The sequence below is a fragment of the Odontesthes bonariensis genome, chromosome 24 (genome assembly GCF_027942865.1).
Source record: "Odontesthes bonariensis isolate fOdoBon6 chromosome 24, fOdoBon6.hap1, whole genome shotgun sequence".
NCBI classification, from domain to species: Eukaryota; Metazoa; Chordata; class Actinopteri; order Atheriniformes; family Atherinopsidae; genus Odontesthes; species Odontesthes bonariensis.
Genome location: NC_134529.1, coordinates 7,377,186 through 7,397,794, shown reverse-complemented (window position 1 = coordinate 7,397,794; position 20,609 = coordinate 7,377,186). Strand labels below are relative to the sequence as shown.

General features: G+C 41.9%; 3 protein-coding genes across 6 annotated transcripts; 2 read left to right on the top strand and 1 right to left on the bottom strand.

The window, feature by feature from the left end:
• Positions 1-199: 199 nt before the first annotated feature.
• On the bottom strand, positions 200-6,017 carry pcmt (protein-L-isoaspartate (D-aspartate) O-methyltransferase). 3 transcript variants are annotated; one of them, XM_075458649.1, is made up of 8 exons: positions 5,876-6,017; positions 3,304-3,408; positions 3,182-3,213; positions 2,812-2,916; positions 2,512-2,632; positions 1,879-1,964; positions 1,619-1,744; positions 200-1,018 (listed from the first exon to the last, which is right to left on the bottom strand). In XM_075458649.1, exons 1-8 carry the CDS (start codon positions 5,928-5,930, stop codon positions 1,013-1,015), a joined length of 636 nt encoding a protein of 211 aa, XP_075314764.1. In that variant the 5' UTR covers positions 5,931-6,017; the 3' UTR covers positions 200-1,012. The 3 variants fall into 3 exon arrangements, with proteins under 3 accessions (XP_075314764.1, XP_075314763.1, XP_075314762.1); XM_075458648.1 differs by having other exon boundaries at positions 1,518-1,744; positions 5,876-6,015; XM_075458647.1 differs by having other exon boundaries at positions 1,575-1,744; positions 5,876-6,014.
• nup43 (nucleoporin 43) lies at positions 5,940-10,274 on the top strand. The gene is made up of 8 exons (XM_075458646.1): positions 5,940-6,536; positions 6,903-7,025; positions 7,657-7,734; positions 8,402-8,564; positions 8,658-8,793; positions 8,900-9,051; positions 9,160-9,276; positions 9,751-10,274. Exons 1-8 carry the CDS (start codon positions 6,417-6,419, stop codon positions 9,966-9,968), a joined length of 1,107 nt encoding a protein of 368 aa, XP_075314761.1. The 5' UTR covers positions 5,940-6,416; the 3' UTR covers positions 9,969-10,274.
• A 476-nt stretch (positions 10,275-10,750) lies between these two features.
• lats1 (large tumor suppressor kinase 1) lies at positions 10,751-19,236 on the top strand. 2 transcript variants are annotated; one of them, XM_075458781.1, is made up of 8 exons: positions 10,751-10,943; positions 11,523-11,967; positions 12,440-12,560; positions 12,679-14,126; positions 14,708-15,290; positions 16,161-16,343; positions 16,903-17,009; positions 17,090-19,236. In XM_075458781.1, exons 2-8 carry the CDS (start codon positions 11,611-11,613, stop codon positions 17,582-17,584), a joined length of 3,294 nt encoding a protein of 1,097 aa, XP_075314896.1. In that variant the 5' UTR covers positions 10,751-10,943; positions 11,523-11,610; the 3' UTR covers positions 17,585-19,236. The 2 variants fall into 2 exon arrangements, with proteins under 2 accessions (XP_075314896.1, XP_075314895.1); XM_075458780.1 differs by having other exon boundaries at positions 11,520-11,967.
• Positions 19,237-20,609: the final 1,373 nt, after the last annotated feature.

Here is a 20,609-nt window from a genome sequence, read left to right as displayed (position 1 = left end):
ATAATTTCTGCCTGTTAAGATATTTAAAAAATTGAATTTGTAGCCTGAATCCAATAATAACAGGCAGACAAAAAGCATAAGAATCCCTTTATTTTCTTATGCCAATATTGTTAAAGCCAAACATCATTACCTCGATCACTCAAAAATACAGTGAGCTTTGTCATTTTGTGTGCTTGTTTTTCAAGAAATCAGACATTCGTTCGCTTTACATGGTTAGTTTATTTTGGCAAAGCAGTGACTGTCCCATTTAGTGTCAAGTCACCAGAGGAGCCTGCACAAGTTGTAAATGGAAACCAGCTGCGGAAAGCAACACATCACCAGGTGGAAAGCGCAGCACTGTACGTGCACGAGCGTCGGTGGTATAAGTGCTCTGCTGTCTTTGGAGTATGGTCAGTGTGGATCCAATGTGTAGCGTGCTTAATGTGTGGCCTTAATGTGCAGCACATCAAACAGGTTGTGTGGGTTACATCAGCCATGGTGTTGCCCTGTGTGTGTTTTCCTAATACTGCTGGCAGGGGGAAGAAAAGCTCATACTTTAGCAGAGAAGTCTACAGTTAGATGATCCACACACACGCACACTGTAGCTAGGTGAATTATCTAAGAGGCTCCAGTAATCTCCATCGCTGCCCTGCGATCCTCCTGCATTCAGCTTTGATCCTGCTGAAATGTAATGCTGTAAAAATGTCTGACTGCAATTCAAACGGTGAAACCACAAAAGAAAAACAAACCTAAAATCCAGCAGTTAAAGTGTATATAACCAAAAAGATGCAGGCCTGAAAAGAAAAACAAAAAGCCCATCTCGAACATTTCTGTGTTGAGCTTCAATCAGTCTTTCTTCACAGCCCCTCAGGGCTGTCATCACTGTGATACTCTAGTCCCTCATTAGACTTAAACAAAAAAGAGCATGTTTTAATATGCTTTAAACAAAATGTCAAGGGCTCTCTGATCCCATCCAGATTTCCTCCAGGTTCAAACTTAAAGGTGGATTATGGTCTGCCTTCCTCTTCAAAGTTCATCCCTGTGAAAGAGAAAATATGAATGTGAGTAAAGGGAACGTGCGAGAAGCACAAACACCCTCCTGTCATGCAAACAGTGAGAAGTTAGAATAACATGCAGATCATTTAGATACACTGTCAACATACAAGTCACACAGTAGCTGGTTTTTCTACATCTCACAGAGAAGATCAAACAAAAGGGGTGAGAAGTTTTGTTTTAGAGTCTACTTAACATCTAAATTGATATAGCAGTCATGCTTCCAAAAACCAAGCATAAACCACCACACTGGGCCTCTGTCAATGCATTCTTTTTATTTTAGGCTCCCAAAAGATTCAATTTTTAAAAATTAAAATTGCAGTAGTCGGGCAGTTCTCATCGAACCAATTTAGAACTAGGTGTTAAAAAAAGATGGAGGAAACGTGCAGCTTGCTGGTATGGTATGGAAGAAGCAAAAAATGTCAACAAGCAGCAAAAATCAGCCTCTTGTGATCCATTGCCTGCTCCAAGCCACACCATTTCACCTTTGCCACTGTGAGAAGGAGAGAGGGGGAGGAGGGAGAGAAGGAAGTCACTTCCACCTGGACCACTGCTTGTCTCTGTCTGTTAAAGGCACATAAATCACCCCCATCAAGGGCTTCATTTTGGTGCTGCCATCCTCCATCTTGTCATACTGCTCCAGCATCTGATTTCCCCCCGCTGGGCCCACGGGTAGAATCAGCCGACCGCCAGGTTTCAACTGGTCCAAAAGCTGGAAGAGCCACAAGGTAAACGACGATGAAAAGGACGGCAACAACGGGCACATTCATCCATTCTTTGTTCAATGTGAACTGAAACAATGGGGCCCTGAATTTAAAAGACTTTAAAGTATTCAGAGAGACTCACAGCTTGGGGGACAGTGGGTGCTGCTGCACCAACATGGATGGCGTCATACGGTGCCTCCTCTGGGAAGCCCATTCGCCCGTCTCCCACTGAAACACAGCAGGAGATCACTTACAGCCTGCCAGACTCAACACAACGCTGACGGGTGTCACAAATAAAAACATAGCTGCGTGATAACGACTAAAATAAAGCTCAAACCTTAAAATGGCATCTAGTTTCTTGTCACAGATTTAATACTGTTTGCTTTGTCTGATATGTATTTTTAATGCTTCTTACACTCCCTGCTGCAATGCTTTTATTTTATGTAAAGCACTTTGAATTGTTTGTACATGAAATGTGCTATATAAATAAATTTGATTTGATTTGATGATATCAGCGGAAAAACACCAAAGAAACAGAAGTTACTTTTTATTTAAAATATGTTTAAAGCTGAACGCAACCTAATTCTGCAGGCTTAAGCCAGATAAACCAGAATCAATGATTTATAAACCTGGAATGGAGACCAAATGCACAAGAAAAACATATACATGAGCACTTCAGGTGTACTTTAACCCTCCTGCAGACTGGGTGCAGCGTTCAAAAGAGTCTGAAGAAGAGACAAAAGATAAATGCCACGCTTCATCCGTGATAGCTTACCTAATAGCGTGACTCGGCCTGATGTTATCAAACTGGGGTCATCTTTCTTCACGTTGTTAATAGAATCGTCTACCAGCTCTTTGATGTGATCGATTCCTATAACTTTCCCTTTAGGACCTACCTGGAAAGCACACGTGAGGATCGTGTTCAGTTCAACCGGAAATTCCCCACCATTAAACACCATTTATCTGATTCTACACTGATTGGTTGGCGTATTACTGAATTAAATCAGTGTGGTACTACATCACAATTCTACCAAAGAAAAATTGTATACGTTTACCCGTCATGTGTGTGGCTCACCATTCGTGCGAAGCAAGCGGACAGGATTCCACTGCCGGAGCCCACGTCCAGAGCTTTGGCCCCCTCATACAGCTGATCGTGTAGAAGCTCCAGTGCATAGGCATGCTGGGTGGAGATAACCGCATTATAACCCATCAGTCAGCCCTGCATCTGTCATTACCTAACCATCATCATGTATGCATCTTCACATTTTTGTCCCCTTATTTGCTGAAACATTTGACCTCTGACATTAACAATCTAATAGGTTTGGCTAAAATTCATAGTTATCCACTTAAAAATAAGAGATTTTCAATGACTTAGTGGGAACAAGCTTGCAAAATCTGTTCAAAATGGTGATTTTCAGGGTGTAGAAATGTCTAGAAGTTCATACCATATGTGGGGCGCTGATGGTCGCTTGATAGCCTTTAGGTTGAAAAGAAAAACATAGTTTTAGTTAGTTCATGCCTCACAGCTAAGTCTGTAGCGCATGAATAATAAAGTGGGCGAACGTACCTATCGTCTGTGGCGAGTCCATGTAAGGGTTACACCTAGAGAAATGCGCTCGGTCTGTGGACAGCATGACTTCATACACGTTGTCAGATTTGATAATGCCATTTTCTGGGATTATAGAAACACAGGCAGAATGACACACCAGTAAGAACACATATGGGAAGATTAAACATTTTTAAAACAAACTAATACAGCTATTAGTGGTGTGCAATGTAACAAACATCAGAGCTGGTATCTATCCCTGTTTAACCTTCTGTTTACTACACCATTTGGGAAATTTTCCCAACTCAATGGGCATGACTGCTCAAAAGCTAATTGGATTTCTATATTATTGCATCACTGTGGTGATGTGTCATACATTTAAATTAAAGAAACGTAACAGAATTAGTTTACTAAGAAACTTACTGGGGCAGAGTGGAATTATTGCTATTAGGCTAACATTTATGAGGGATGAAAACGGAGCTGGAAGTAACAATAATACTAACTGTGAAAATGAGAGCTGGAAATAAGATGCATACAGAGCTGTGTGTGTGTGTTACACGTATGAAATTGTCCACAGAAAGCTGCACATACTACACATCTTGTGATAATTATACAATATTGCATATAAACTATCATACAGAAAGGATTATACTTTTATCATGGTATGTGACAGGCTGTGCAATGTTACACGCAAGCAAAATACATGTATGAACATGCGAATATATGGAGTGAAAACTGGAAAACATTGACAAAAAGGAAAGAAAAGTATGAAAATTTGAGCAGGGTGAAAATGAAATGTCTTATCACAACCTGATAATGAAAACATGAGAATATTCCAGAAAAAAAGACTAGGCGAAATAAAGGCTGCAGCATAAAAACATGCTATGCTACACTTGCTCTAAGCAGAAATAGTGGATGTTAGCGAAGCTTGTGATCATGGGAGAAACCAAGAAAAGATCCCCCATGAAGTGCTGGTGTCTTCAGATTATAATCCCTACTCAGGAGTTCCTGCAGCATCTTGTGCCAATAGCAGGAAAAGCCAATGACAGCCGGCTCTCATTACTCACTCCCCTCACCCTCTGAGCCATGTGCCACTTTAGGAAACATTGCAAATAAACCACAGAAGCTGCCAGATGGATACCGACAACTAAATTCTGGAATAAAAATAACCAATAAATTAACATTTTAAGGTGTTTTCTTACTTCCCTTTATCAATCTCAGAATTTATACAAAAAAAAAACGTTTCTTGTATAACTTGAAGCCTTATATGTCCTGCAGCAGATAATTGTGTGCTGGACTTAGAGAAACGAATGATTTTTAAGATTGAAAACAACTATTACTGCCTGGCTCCTCCAATCCTGAGCTCTGACCAGGAGGACAGAGACAATAAAATGGTATGAATCAGCATGCAATCTGCATGTGACCTGCTTTAAATGAAGATTATAAAAACTCAGGGTTACATTTCAGCCATTTGTGTGTCCAATAAAACCACATACAGCACATAAAAGAAACATACAAGGCTTTCTTTAACTGTGTTACTGTTCTAAAGTGAGAAATAAATTACATTACAGACAGAAACTGAGGGGGAAATTGTCTTAAAAGTCATTAAGACTAATTTATTTGGTTTTGCTTGTTTCCAGCAGTAAATTTGATTACTTCTATTGAGCTTTGAATACCAGTGAACTTGTTTAAACTTGAACTTTATGTAATGATAGTTTATTTCCAAATGTACAAATGCAACATACCCGTCAAGCGATTCAGCTTTTGGCAAAATGATTACAGTTTGCAATGGTATACCGGACTGCGCAGAATATAAATAGACTGGTAGATACTTAATAGTGAAAGTGGACTTTGGCTCTGTGCAGATATCATCCCTACTGAATATAATCTGCAATATGCATGCGAGTAATATCTCAAAGTGCGAGTTTTTACAGAAGCTGTCAATGACTGACATCATCTGAATTTAAAACGACACTAAACCATGTGGCATTGATCATGGTTGAGTTAGCACCACGTTAACAACTGTCCATCAGGGTGGCACTCCTCTTTTATTGCAACTGGCGAACCGAGTGCAGCTGTGACACAGCAGTTTGTCATTTTTCCCTTCATCCACCAACAAAGGCCCTCCATAAACTGGCCTGACATTTACAGCTACCATTGTCATTCACCTGAAACTTCGAGGAATGATACAGACAGCCGTCAATGGATGTGGGCAGGGCACTCAGCTAGCTACGCTGCTACTACAACGACTCAAATGACGCACATACAGCTAGCAGGCTAAGCTAACTTAACACTAGACTGCAGTTGTGTACTTATTTTGTGACTAGACGCAACGAAGATGTAATTATGCTCTATGATTAATTTCGTTTTCTGCAACGACGGTACCCTGCATCTGTTTCACGAAGTAAACGTTGTTTGGGAAAAGGGGTGGAGAAAGGTATCGCTAGGTCAACAACATAGCAACTAGCTTAGCAACTAGCTTAGCAACCAGCTAACTCCCGCTCATGTGCTAACCCAAACCGCCAAACCAGTTTTCCGGCGATGCGTCGATGAAGGCGTCGGTGCTGCCGCTTTAAAATACATTTAAACTTACTGCGGAGGTTGTTAACAAGCTCTGCATGGCTGGCTCCTCCAGATTTCCAGGCCATTATTAAGCGGAGTAAGTAGACAGCAGCTGTCAGTGCCGCGCCTGCGCCAACTGTTTTACCGATGAAGCTGACAACCTCCAGAGCAGACGGCGGAGTGGCTGATACGTCACCAGACATCCAAATGATTTTACTGCAGGGCCGCAATTCAGACACACGCCCTAACATAAAATAGCGTAATTTTATTTAATAATTAATCTCATCAGATATGAGTCGAGGCCAATGTTTGTTGAAAGGGGGAAGCTACATTCCTCAGTCACTCAGTGCTTTATCAGATTTGCCGCAGTAGCATAAACGGCGGCCGCCAGGTGGCGCGAGACACTCGTTATTGGTGACAAAAAGCTGATTTAGTTGTTTGGTCCTACTGAGCTACCGTAGTTACGTACGAAGAAGCAGGCGCGTATATTTCAGCCTTGTCAATGAATGCTAAGCTAACATAGATAATAGTTTATACATTCTCAGTGGGAGAAGCAGTTTCTTTCTGTTCCCATGGAGAGTATAAATGCTAAATACGTGTCCCAGAAAATCAGCAAGACTAGATGGCGCCCAGTATCGTATTCCAATTTACAACAACCAGACATCTTTGTGACCGGATCGTGGGACAACGAGGTTGGCAAGTTGGCAGGCAAATTAAATCCATTGGAGTGGACCCAGAACCAATACGAAAATAATGCAGTTTTGCCTGTTTCGCTGTTTGGGTTCATCTGCACACATTGTAACAGTCGAAAAATTGACTCGAGACGTTTTATGAAGCGTTGTGTGTTCTTTGGGAATGCATTCAAAGCATGAGCAGGTGTTTCCAGTGACTTAAAAACTTTTATGGCTAGCATAAATGCATCTGATGTAGATTACAGCCACAATTCCTATATATCTCGAGGAAAAAGCATAATAGTTACTGATATTTGACAAAGGTATTTGGCAAGACACGAACATTTCTTCAAATATGATTTAAGCCGCAACGTGTTTTTCTAACAGGACAACAAGATTTCCATTTGGTCAATCGGGAGTGATGGCACTTCTGGTATGGAAGATGGATTTGAAGGAGACCCGCAGCTTTTATGTGAGCACAAGCACGATGGAGACGTTCTTGACCTTCAAGTAAGACACTCAGTTAAATATTAAATGAACTGATTGGCCTATAAAGGATGCAGTGTTGTGAATTTGTTATCACAACACTGCATCCATTATTGATTTATTCACTGTGACCTACAGTTAGTACTTGAAAGCATTTATTGTTTGTCCTGCCGGAAGGGTTAGGATAATGTTGCTCTAAAAACAATTGCCTGAATTTGTCATTGATTAATATGACACTGATGATAATAGTTTAGAAATATTTGTATTGTACACCTCAAAACAAACAAATTAAAAGACAACCTTCCAGGTTTACAGTAAAAGCACATTTTTTTAAAAAAGTGTTTGATCTCTTCGGGCAGATTGTTCCAGAGTGACAAGAACTGGCCCTAATTTAAAAGGGCCAGTTCTAGATGTGCCTTAAAAGTAACAACCAACATATTAAAATCAATTCTAAAACACACAGGAAACGTGTGAAGAGAAGCTAGAATTGGGATTATGTGTTCCCTTCTGTTGCAATTGGTGAGGAGTCTGGCAGCTTGATTCTGAATTTACTGAAGTCTGTAAATGGTATGTTTGCATAAACATGTACAGAGTAAGTTGCAACCAACAGGACTCCTTTGCTTCAGTTATAAACATGGTTGTTCATCTCCTATAGTTTTTGGACCAAGACAGAATTGTCACAGCGTCGTCAACCGGAGCAGTCACCATCTTCCGCCACCACCAAAACAATCAGGTACAGTCAGGTTTTACATACTGGAGTTACATGACGAGCCTTTTAACAATGGGAGTCATTGTGAGGTGTTTTTCCCTACTCAAAATACAAGCTATTTGGATAAGCATTTGGTCTTCTGCTTGAACCATCCTGCCAACCTTTTGTGAGTGGAATGCTCTCTGGTCTGAAGCTGTAAAATCAAGAAAAGCTAATTTTATCAGCCTCGGACCCAGCTGAATTCAACCAGCGAACAATAGAAGCCTTGACATCTGAATGCACAATCACACTCCAAAGCACAATGCACTGATGCTTAACAGAGCAAGACTTTCTCTAGTGTCCACCACAATGTAGCTACTAAGAACGGGGCCATAAACTGAGCATGACTATTGCAGTGCAGGGTGCAGATTTAAGAATAGGCCCCATCTGAACTCATCTGAAACATCCTGCTAACTAGCCTGAGCTTTGTCTTTTACTTGTGGGACTGTTTGCTCAGTTTGAAAGACTGAGAAATAATCACTAATTCTATTCTGTTGTCAGGGTTTTAATGAACTTGACTGCATCTCATCTATGACAGTCTAGGATACAAATATGGGGCAGTTAAAGCATCGAAATGTTGGCCAACCTGCTACATGTGATATGAAATATCGTTGCTGTTTAATTTCATATTGACTCTTTATCCCAAATACAGACAATCTCAGTTTCTCAGCACTGGGCAGGAGCACACTGTTACCCCTGTGACAATGCTCCCTGCACTGGAGTCGTGTGCAGCAGTCCTGAGATCGTCACAGTTGGTGAGGACGGCAGGATCATCATCTTCAGAGCCGACCAAGAGGGAGTGATTCGAACCATAGGTAAGGTGAAGATTAAACCGCTCTATCCAGACTGCCGTGTATCTCACTTCACGTGAAGTTAACAAGTTTATTGTAATGTTTAACTTCTCCTAGAGAATGCAGACAGCAGCACGATTCATGCTGTGACTTACCTGAGGACCACAGAGATTTTGACTGTGAACTCAATCGGTCAGCTGAAAAAGTGGGATTTAAGACAAAAAAGCAACTCGCCATCCCAGATTCTATCCCTGTGAGATCTCTCAAAAATCTGTTTATATACTTTCTTTAAGTGTATTTTTATTTTATTTTTTGTATTTTTTTTTTTTTTTTTATATATATATTTGTTTTTGGACCAGGTCAGGAGATAGAGTTCCTTTGCACTGTGTGGACAGACATCCAAACCAACAGCACATTGTAGCCACGGGAGGCCAAGACGGCATGCTCTGCGTCTGGGACGAGAGACAAGGCAACGCGCCATTATCGCTTATGGAGGCCCACTCAGCTGAAAGTGAGATTTGTTGTCAAATAATTTACCCGATCAAAAATGAACACCTAACTTTAGAGCATCCTGTATGGGAAGAATCTGTTGTAAGTTTCTCTTTTGTTTTTCGGACAGTGTGGGAGGTCCATTTCCACCCAACCAACCCAGATCATCTGTTCACATGCTCAGAGGATGGCTCTTTGCTGCACTGGGAGACTTCCTCTCATTCAGACATGCCCTCCTTCCTGCAAGGCAAGTCAAATTTGGGATGGAAGTATTATGTTTTATTAGAGATTTCTCTACCCTTGTTATTCTGTTGGAGACTGAAAAAAGCTACTACGGACTGTAAAGAAACAGCATCTTAATGCTGGGAAAAAACGGGCTGCGTGATGCATGTATTATAGGATTATGTGAAGATGACGCAGGTGTACTGTGGTGATCACTGAGAATTATTCTGTCTTCATTTGACAGTTTAAAGCTAGTAGGAAAGGTGCAGAAACAGCAAATAGGTGTGTGTATTTTTTATTATTAAGTTGGTTGTCATCTCTTGCCTTCACAAAATTAAAACCAGCCACCAAATTTTCTGAATAAATTGCTGCATGAAGAGCTGAAAATCACACGAGACGACACAACCAAATGAATTATCTTCATAAATTCTCAGAGGCTAGTTATGATGATACTCTTTTTGAAGACGCGGTGCAACAAGTGTTACTGTTGTGTTGCCAGGTGACAAGAATAGCAGCATGATGTATCGCAGTGCGATGGCTCCAGCTGGAGGAAACCAGTCCCTCATCAGCGCCTGGCTCAGCGGAGGCCGTCTGGAGACAACACACATGCTGCCCAGCCAGACGCTGTCCGTTAACAGCTTGGATGTGCTCGGCCAGTGCCTCATCTGTGGGACTGACGGAGAGGCTATTTTTGTCAACAGACAGGTCCCGGTGTAAAAGCGCCATTGGTGCATGCACTACAAGATGTGGGTGAACATGTGTATTTGCTGTTCATTTCAGACACAATAGAAGTCATTATTGTCATGTTTTGATCATACAAAGTGCCCCAAAAATACTGTGTGATAAAACATTTGGTATTACTCATGTATGTCCGATACAGTGTTTGCTTCCTGGGTAGCTATTGCAGAGATGTATTATTATGAGTGAAGAATTTTGTAACTCATTCCAAGCAGAATTGCTCACTTCAACAATATATTTTGTACAGAACACATTTAAAAGAGTATTAAATGAAAAAAAAAATTCATGCAAATTTCTCGATTTCTTGTTTGACTTTTTTTTCCACCTTTTCAAACACCAGCATTTTTGCTAATTTAGCCATGATTATAGTTGAGTTGAGATGCAACCGCTGCTGTGATTAAAATGTGTAATTATCTCAAAAACAAGCTTCATCTGGTACGAAACATGGGAAATAAAGTTTCCCATTTTTCGCATAACACAATCTCAAGGGGCACTTCCGGTATTTCATTTAAAAATAAAGTGCCTTCATATGTGAACAACGCATAGATATCCCCTTTTGTGTTCACACCATTTCTTCAAGGGAATGGGATTCAGAAAAAGCGTTAAAACGTGGTTTTACTTGAGTGCTGATAGTTTTAATTTAATAAGTTTATTTCAGGCTGCTGATTTTGTAAACATTTTTCCTTACAGTGTAAAAAAAATTCTGTCAACGGAACTTTATTGTGAAATCCCAACGCCCGGAAGTGAGAGCCGTTAGGTTTGAGTGTAGCTTATCGATGTTAAACTTGTCATTCAGACATCCCAGGAATTCAACACGACTAGGAACCAGTCAGCACGGCACAACAAGGACATTTTAAGTTTAATCGCATCCTTCACGCTGAGGAAGGTTAAGCTACCCCTTTTTTTTTGTAGAAATAGGAAAATTGTGGAGAAAAGCGGCAGTTAAAGACAGCGGTAAGTTGTCCAATCAAGCTAACTGTTACCAGTTATGATCCAAGCTAGCTGGCTAAATCGTAATCTGTTGTTGAATAGCAGCAAATGGATGCCTTTAACACACAGGCCGCGTAAGCACTACTGTGCCGTTTGATTTGGCACAGACTGAAACTATAATAACTACAGTCACTCACCCGTTTGTTGCTAATGAACTGTTATATTCAGATGTTTGTAACCAACATATTTAGCTTTAAAGGTTACTGTACCTGACGCCGGAGAATTAGCCTTAAAACTAGCGCTCTGTTAGCATACGGTGCTAACGAAGCTAGCAAGTGTACAAAACACAAATAGACTTAGTCTTTTAAAGAGTATTATTCTTTTAAGTAAATGTTCTTAGTGTTTCGCTCTAAGGTAAGCAGTAAAGCAGTGAATCAACCTTCTTAATTCCCTTATGTCACGACAATATTTTCCACTTGGCAAGTGTTTATCTAGAATGCTGCTAATTACTCCTCTCTGTCCAATTTGCTCAACCTGTTTGGTAACATGACATGTACTCTGGCTGTCTATTTATCTCATATTGTCTTTGAATACCTCCAGCAGCAGAATGCAGATGTAAGGTCAGAAATCAGACATCCTCACTATCATTGCAACCCTGGACTGGCAACGTCCCCCCTCATTGTCATCATACATGAGGAGAGGGGAGAAACCCGAGGGGCACAGACAGATGAGACCCAAAACGTTCCCTGCCAGCAACTACAGCGGCAACAGTCAACAAATGCTGCAGGAAATACGGAACAGCCTGCGCAACTTGCCCAAACCCTCAGACCCTCCTAAAGTGGACAGTGGTGCACAAGGAAAAATCCCCGACGATCCGAGGCAACAAGGACGCAGCAGTAACCCTAAACATCCCTACCATAGGGCCTTACAGCAGATCCGCAAGTCTCTGGTACCTTATGAAGTGAACCCTCCATCAAATAATGAGCCTTCAGGCCCTGACATTAACAAGCAAATGTTGCTGGAAGCCCCATGTGTTGGGTTTGAGGAGGTAAGAGAAGTGGGTTTTTTGCGTTTCTCTCGTCTCTTTGTTAAGAACAATTGTGACAGGCTCTCATTCTCTTCATACTTCTGTGATTGAGTATAATCACATGGTTCACTTTGTTTAGAGTGGAATTATTTGGAAAATTTCAGGTATGCAGAGGAAAGTGGCGAGCTTCTACAGTTAACAAAGTTAGCTTTGTATGAAGTTGCACGGTATGCAGTGCAGATGTGCCCAAACTTGATGGAGAAAAAAATTGAGAGCTATAGAAAAATAATATTTTTCAATCTAAATCCCCCTCTTCTTTTTAAATGTGAGGATTTGGTACACATTTCTATCATAGATAATTGTTATCAAGTTGTCACCTCAGCTTCTAGACCATTTACGTGATTGTCTATCAAAATAATTTATCATTTATTGAACATATTTACAGCATCTCATTCCTTTTTCAAACTTAGTTGTTCTGTTTTTGTCTCTCAAGCCAAGCAGCAGCCGCCGTGTCGGGGTTTCTTCAGACTACATGGTAAAGGTGAACTACCATGACTCTGGAAGGGAGCAGATGGCTGTTGCCAACCCAAACTCTACAGGCCTGAAAGCTCCAGGTAGATACATGGTCCACTGATATAATTGCTGTTTTGTTTTTTCATTCAGCTTTGATATTATTTTAAGGATCTGGGACTTCTGCTTGTCTTGCTCTTAATCCTTTGTGTTTGTGTTTAGGGCCCTCTCATATGCAGCAGCCTGTGCTCAGAAGATCGAGCTGGAAAGGCTCTAAGGAGTCCCTGGCTCCTCGACTTGGTCCCCTCATGGTAGATGGAATGATGTACTGCTCAGACAGCCCTGGACCCCCTCCTGCCTTCTCCCAGGGCCACCCTGCCAACAGCCAGAGAGTCAACCCTCCGCTGCCACCTCAGATGCGAAGCGTCACACCTCCACCGAACCGTGGTGCCATGCCTCCTGCGTCATCCTGGGACAGCAACCCATCAACCAAGCGCTACTCTGGAAATATGGATTATCTTGCACCCCGCATATCTCCAGTGCCCCAGGGAGCCTGGCCCGATGGCTATCCGACTCAAGCAGCTCAGAATCAGCGTGGGATCAGCCCTGGGCCTGTGGGCCACCAGCCCATCATAATGCAAAGCTCTGGAGGGAATAAATTCACCTTCCCTTCCAGCAGGACTCAGAATGGTAACCCTCAGACGGACTACATGCCCGGGGGCAGCAGACAGCCCCCTCCCCCTTATCCTATCAATCAGAGCAGTCGGCACAGTCCCACAGACCAGCAGGCAGGAGGACTTGCATCCTCTCCTTCTTATCTCAATGGTGGAAACATGCCTCAGTCCATGATGGTTTCTAACCGGAACAGCCACAACCTTGACTTGTATAACTTGGGTCCTCCTCAGTCCTGGGCCCAGGCTCCTCTGACCTCTAATCAGCCCCAGTCTTCCTCTGGCACCAGCAGCAACCAGGACTTGTCTCCATCCTGGCAGCACAACATGCCGGTCCGCTCCAACTCTTTCAACAACCACCAGCTCAATGGCAGACCCTCTCACCCTTCCAGCTCCCAGCCCTCTGCCACCACTGTCACTGCCATCACACAGGCCCCCATCCTGCAGCCCGTGAAGAGCATGCGCGTTCAGAAGCCTGAGCTACACACTGCCGTTGCTCCCACACACCCTCCGTGGATGCAGCAGGTCACACCAGCCCCAGCTGCACCCGCCTACTCAGAGCCCTCACCTCCAGTCCCTCAGATCCCTGCTGGAGCAGAAGCACCCAGCTATCAGGGCCCCCCTCCACCCTATCCTAAGCACCTCCTCCAGCAGCAGGCCGCACCCTGCCCTCTGGCGTACGACGCGGGGGCCAATAAGCTTGGCGCTGGCAGAGAGGAGCCTGCAGAGGAAGAGGGTAGCAGTGGGGACAACTCCAGAGAGAAGGCGTCAGAAACCCCCGAAAGCACCGCAGAGAAGGAGAGGAAGCAAATCACAACATCGCCCGTTCCTGTCCGCCGAAAAAAGAAAGACGAAGAGCGTAGAGGGGAGTCTGGAAGAGTTCCTTTGTACTCTCCACAGGCCTTCAAGTTCTTTATGGAGCAGCATGTAGAGAATGTCCTGAAGAACCATCAGCAGAGAATTCGGAGGAGAAAGCAGCTGGAGAGTGAGATGCAGAGGGTGAGAACAGCACTCAAAGACTTTTCTAACCAGCTCAAAATGGACTTTTTTGCTTCTTTCTGACCTTTGTTTCTGTCTTTTCTTGTCATCACTGGATTATCTCTGACCTTTTTCGTGCTCTTGTATTTTTTCTTCACTGTTCTTTCTTTCTCTTTCTCTCCTGGCTGTCACTAACAGCTGATCTGAAAGGTAATAGTATCTCTGCTGTCCTGTGGCACAGAACAGTCCACACACATCAGTTAGTCAAGTAAGGCCTGAGGCTGATATTTGTATTTTAAATGTCCTGCATCGCATTAAAGCACGTGACCCTCTGTGGCTGAGGAAAACGCATGCCACCCCATGACCTCCATCTCACTGCTGTGACTGTTTGCACATGTTTGTTTTGTGATTAAAATGATGGTGAAGGCTTAGGGAAGATGTCACGTAAATCATTTTTAATCCATTTTGCAGTGGTTTGTTTAATTTCCATCAGCGTTGTCATTGGTTTCTATTGATTCTAACCAAGATCTACATGTGAGAAGTTTTTCTTGACGGCTGTGTTGTATTTGACTGTTGATTCTTGGCTTTGTCTTTGTTCTCAGGTGGGTTTGTCTTCAGAAGCCCAGGAGCAGATGCGTATGATGCTCTATCAGAAGGAATCCAACTACATCCGGCTAAAGCGTGCCAAGATGGATAAGTCCATGTTCAAGCGGATCAAGACACTCGGAATTGGAGCCTTTGGTGAGGTGTGCTTAGCAAGGAAGGAGGACACGGGATCGCTGTACGCCATGAAGACGCTACGCAAGAAGGACGTGCTGCTGAGAAACCAGGTGGCTCACGTGAAGGCCGAGAGGGACATACTGGCCGAGGCGGACAACGAGTGGGTGGTGCGGCTCTACTACTCCTTCCAAGACAAGGACAACCTGTACTTTGTCATGGAGTACATTCCTGGAGGGGACATGATGAGCCTTCTCATCCGACTCGGCATCTTCAAAGAAGAGCTGGCCCAGTTTTACATCGCGGAGCTCACCTGCGCGGTGGAGAGCGTCCACAAGATGGGCTTCATCCACAGAGACATCAAGCCAGACAACATCCTCATAGATCGAGATGGGCACATAAAGCTAACCGACTTTGGGCTCTGCACTGGTTTCCGCTGGACCCACGACTCCAAGTATTACCAGAGTGGTGAGTGTCAACTTTGATTAGCTGTCATGTTAAATTAGTTTAAGATCGAAGACTATGGCTCTTTGCATAAGTTGAGGTGCCGTTTATATGAGGTCTGGGGCCTCGTTTATATAATGGACTGATGAATATTACTCCCAAGTGTAACTTGGAAGCATCAGGGCTTTCTTAAAATACTTAAAACCCTTATCTTTAAGCCTTTAAAGGAACAATAAATGTTTAACGTATTGTTTTTGTGTCTTGAAAATGAATGAGCAACACTCACATCCCACCTGCCTGGAAAATTAGGAGCACACGAATGTTGCTCCAGGTCTGAAAGGCAGTTACAGACACGGCTGTTGTTTTATCTTAAAGAAAAAGCTTTGGGATGTAGCCCTTTGAGCACTAAAAGCTACTCTTAAATAAACGAGTTATGAAGGTAAAATCATTTTTGATACGGTGTTTTTGAGCAAAGTGTGGAATAACTTGGCAGTGTTGGTAAAAAGAATATGATTTTCTATTGTAGTCTTCTTAGAAATAGCCACCACCATTGAAGACATTGAAACTCAGTTGTTAAGGTATATAGTATTTAGATGAATTACTTCTTTGTGTTCGCTGATCTTTTGGCTCCCAGGAAATGATGCAGATTTACACGTTACAGATAGGATTTTATAGATACGACATGAGCAAGTTTGTATGACTGTAATGATGCTGGTGGGAATGATCTTATCTCTTAATGTGAACTTCAGGTGTAAATCAAAGAGAATGTTTCTATTAATTATGGATATCTGTCCAGTTACTCGGTGTAAACAGCAGCTCACCCATAATTATATGACTATATAATGTGTGAAGTTAAAAAGTTTGGGATAAAGTGATCATTTTTGTTCTGTGCAGGAGACCATGTGAGGCAGGACAGCATGGACTTCAGTAAGGAATGGGAGGACGCAGCTAACTGCCGCTGCACGGACCGCCTGAAGCCGCTGGAGAGGAGAAAAGCCCGGCAACACCAGCGCTGCTTGGCTCACTCACTGGTGGGGACGCCCAACTATATCGCACCAGAAGTGCTGCTCAGAACAGGTGCAGTAGACCAGAGTTTGACACTTACTGTTTGTCCATTTTCTGTAACCAAGGAGGAGCAAGAAGCTCAATCAGTGGGAATTGCTAAAGAATTGACTTTTCACAGTAGAAGCTCAGAATCTGCAGATTATGACCCCAATTAATTAATTGTTTCATCGATGATGTGCCGAATTATTGTCATCAAAAAGCAGTTTAGCCAATATGCTGTCAAAGAAACGTGAGAAGCGAAGGAAGTAGTTGTTTTACTCCAATTGTTTTGCTATTTACTAAATTTTAAGGGGAAATTAATTTAGCTTTTATAATAGAATAGAAAATAGAAAAATACTTTATTCAAATTAGTCAACTAGCTCAAAAAATTATAAATATTTACAATGATTGTATACTAACAATAATAATACCAATTCTAGTAAAAAAAAAAAGCTAAATTTTTTATATATTTTACATATAAGCTACCTTGATTAGAATGAATTACTTTTAAAATAAAAACTGAGCAAGAGAAGCTCGCAGACATCCAAACCCGCTTCAGAGAAGTTGTTTTTAAGCATTTTAACTTCTGCAGGGTACACCCAGCTCTGTGATTGGTGGAGCGTCGGTGTCATCCTGTATGAAATGGTCGTTGGACAGCCGCCTTTCTTAGCGAACACGCCGCTGGAGACGCAGCTGAAGGTACGTGAGGCGCCTGCAACGAACCGTTTTGCATCCACGTAGTTCTGTGCATCTCAACGTTGTTTCTCTGTTGAAATCAGGTGATAAACTGGAAGAGCACGCTGCACATCCCCCCGCAAGCCAAGCTCAGCCCAGAGGCGTCGGATCTCATTGTCAAACTGTGCCGCGGCCCTGAGGACCGCCTCGGTAAGAACGTAGCGGATGAAATCAAAGCCCACCCTTTCTTTAAGAGCATCGACTTCTCCAGCGACCTCAGGCAGCAGGTGGCGCCCTACATCCCCACCATCGCTCACTCCACAGACACCTCCAACTTTGACCCAGTGGACCCGGATAAACTGCGGAGCAGCGACGGCGAGAACAACCACAACGACACCCTGAACTGTTGGTTCCGCAATGGGAAGCACCCCGAGCACGCCTTCTACGAGTTCACCTTCCGGCGCTTCTTCGACGACAACGGGCACCCTTACAGCTGCCCCAAACCCATCGAGTACGAGGGTTACGACGAGGACGAGGCGGAGGCGGAGAGCACGACGCAGGAGGCAGCGACGCAGGGACAAGACCTGGTCTACGTGTAGCTGGTGAAGCGGGTTGCAACTGTACAGCATTTAAAACCTTGAACATAGGAGAGTATATTTGTAGGAGCAGTTAGAACACTGCAGCACACAATTCGCTCTTCGAGTTAAAGGAATAATTCAATGTGATGGCAGATGTGCTCATTTGCCTTCTTGCCAAGAGTTAGCCAAGCAGATTAACAATATAACCCTAAATATGAAACTGGCCTGGAGCCCTCCAACACCACTAAAGTTAGCCCAAAACCCCAAATCTGTTACGGTTGTTGTCATAAATGTCAAAGAAAAACACCAAATTGACACCTTAAAGGGTGGAAATAATTATTTAAAAAAAAACTGCTGCAGGTTTTTCCAATAATTGATAAGAAGCTGCAATTTAACCTTCTTCGTTTAAAAGCTCAAAGCGTCTTTAGAGCACAGCCGCTTGTTTTCTGAGTGAAGCATAATTAAATAATCTGAGAAAACAGCAAATCATGCAAGTGTGGCTCTTTAACTTCAGCTGAACCAGACCAGCTCTTTCCCGTCTTCATGCTAAGCTTATCAGCTGCTGCCTCTTTCTGTCTCTTCTTCCAACTCTCCTTTCCAGAAACTTTGGATCTTAAATCTGCTACAGATGCTCTGTAGAAAATAGAAAATACTTTATTCATCCCCCAATGGGGGAAACTGACGCAGGAGGAGCAGAAACTGAGATTTCAGAAAGAAAATCAGGGTTCTCTCCAGGTAGTTGCAAACCCCTGTAAAGCCTTAATTTATTTAAATAAACTTGTGTTGCTAGTGTAGATGCTGCTTGAGCGTGGGAATTTTTTATTTTTATTGCATTTATTGGTAAAAAAATAAATAAACAGTCTTAATTTATACTTTAATGTCTTTTGCAATGGGGGTTTTAGTGTTGTGGCTCGTAGACGTTTGCAGGGATAAATTGATCTGATTAATTGCTGTGCCTTTTTGATTTGTGTTTCACCAAATATTAAGAGGGTTAATAATCAGACTGGCATTTTAAAACGAGAGTAGCAGTAGTTGATGGTACTACAGTAGGTTTATTGTTTTATTTTTCTAATTTATACCTAAAATGTATTTATAAATTAAGTTGTATACAGTGGATGTAAATATTTTTCTTTGTTTTTCCCCCCCTGGGCAGGCCCTCGTCTGTACTATGACACTAATTCACAAAACTCTGGTTAAATTTGATGTATATTGTTGAATCTATGCTCTCTGCCACTCAGACTTCATACTCCTCTCTCAACCAAAGCACTAAATAGGAGGGTTTTGACTCTTTTTTTCCTCCTAATAACCCACATTTAGAAGGTAATTATGGCAACACTATGGGAGTAGATTCTGTGGCGTTATGACACTTATCGACCAGAGATGCCTCGACTCAACGTTGCGTCTCTGATAAACGCCACGGCCGCTGTTCTGAGAGCAGGAGAAACTGGACTCTTTGACACATATCGTGATGGTTTTGTTACCCGCTGTACTTTTCTGTGTTTGTAGGAAAAAACTCTGAATGTAGTTATTGTGGACTTTATGGTGACCACTGTCATTCTGCACTGTATTTTTTTTTTTTTTAATAATTATTTCATTGTGAGAGAATTTTATTTTTGTGTACATTGTTGCTCTGGGAGGTTTGGGAAGAGGGTGATAAATAAAGGATGTATAAAAAAAAACAATGATTTATTGTTATTGGTGGAGAATAGAACCAGACTCATGAACTGGTCTTTGAGGTGTTTTTGCTTCGTTTCTCATTTTAACTGATGGTCTATAAGATGAAAAAATTACGTTGATTTACTTTCCGTCACATTATTCAACCAAAAACCTGCAACAGGGACTTAAATGTAATTGTTTTAATCTGGAAAAGGGTCTGTTTTTACTTCTGATTTAATTATTTAAACCTATAAGTGTAAAAAGAATTGTGCACAATGGAAAATACAGATTTTCTTGTGCTTAAACCATTAATATTTAGTTTTAGTTACTTTAAAAAATCCTATTTAACCTTATTTTTGTTTAAGCAAAGATATTTACATATTTAATCAATTTCAGCCATCAAAATGTGTGTAAAATTCTGATTTTTCAACCTTTATCACAGCTCAATCTTACTCAACAGCAGCTAAAGTAGCTATAAGGAAAGAGCTCGATATTGTGTTTTCATCTTGAATGTTAAAACATTAAAACCCTACAGTTATCACTCATATACAAATAAATTAACACCATTTACACAGGGATCAATAGCCAATGTAGTTTACTTATAATTCATAACTTGGTTATCAGCTGTAAATATGAATAGAAACCGCTTTAAGTACACTATAATAAACAACTCTCCACATGCTAATGAGCCATTTTGAAAAAGTTTCTGTTTCTTCAGACATAGGAGTTAACTGTTTTACTGAAAAACTAACAACTCATAAGTTCCCTTTAGTTTATAACTGATCTGTAACAATTTATCAACCAAAAGTAAAACTATAAACCGGATGTGGCTATTTGAAGGCTGTTCCTGTCGGCTGCCACCAGGGGGCGCCACACAAACAGCGCCAATGATCAGCGTCACTACTCAAGTTACACCTCATAGAAACACCAGAAATATATCGTGCATGTATTAATATACACATTACCCCATAATGAGAGCCCTGACACAAAAACCTAATAAAAGAATGTGATCATGTAATTTAAAATGGTCTGAATGCTGATATTTCTAAATATAGTTCATTGGACTTTGCTTTTGTGGTTGTGTTTAATAGGAATCCATGACAGATGACAATTTTTTTCCCTCGTGCAACTTTGTGATACTCTGTGTTTACAACTCATGAGGATATATTATATCTTTTAAACCTAAAAGTATATCACATTTGTTTTTATTTAACCTTTTCTGGTGCATGAACACCGAAAGAATAGCCTGCTTTCCATTCCCGTCAGCCACTTCCAAGGCTCTTGAATCCTGCATTCTTGCTCACTCATTACAGCCATTAGTTCCACCTGTTGTTTCCCCAGAGGGACGCACAGATAAAGACCGGCTATTCACTGGATATTTAAGTCTACT

What these genes read in the sequence shown, in the direction of transcription:
- pcmt (XM_075458647.1), bottom strand. Translation starts at nt 5,930, where the DNA reads ATGGCCTGGAAATCTGGAGGAGCCAGCCATGCAGAGCTTGTTAACAAC. An exon ending in GCTTGTTAACAACCTCCGCA is followed by an intron (nt 3,409 to 5,875) that starts GTAAGTTTAAAT and finishes CTATAATCCCAG; the next exon opens with AAAATGGCATTATCAAATCT. An exon ending in CACCCACTGTCCCCCAAGCT is followed by an intron (nt 1,745 to 1,878) that starts GTGAGTCTCTCT and finishes TGGCTCTTCCAG; the next exon opens with CTTTTGGACCAGTTGAAACC.
- nup43 (XM_075458646.1), top strand. Translation starts at nt 6,417, where the DNA reads ATGGAGAGTATAAATGCTAAATACGTGTCCCAGAAAATCAGCAAGACT. An exon ending in GGGAGTGATTCGAACCATAG is followed by an intron (nt 8,565 to 8,657) that starts GTAAGGTGAAGA and finishes AACTTCTCCTAG; the next exon opens with AGAATGCAGACAGCAGCACG. An exon ending in CCATCCCAGATTCTATCCCT is followed by an intron (nt 8,794 to 8,899) that starts GTGAGATCTCTC and finishes TTTTTGGACCAG; the next exon opens with GTCAGGAGATAGAGTTCCTT.
- lats1 (XM_075458781.1), top strand. Translation starts at nt 11,611, where the DNA reads ATGAGGAGAGGGGAGAAACCCGAGGGGCACAGACAGATGAGACCCAAA. An exon ending in CATGTGTTGGGTTTGAGGAG is followed by an intron (nt 11,968 to 12,439) that starts GTAAGAGAAGTG and finishes TTGTCTCTCAAG; the next exon opens with CCAAGCAGCAGCCGCCGTGT. An exon ending in AGAAGTGCTGCTCAGAACAG is followed by an intron (nt 16,344 to 16,902) that starts GTGCAGTAGACC and finishes TAACTTCTGCAG; the next exon opens with GGTACACCCAGCTCTGTGAT.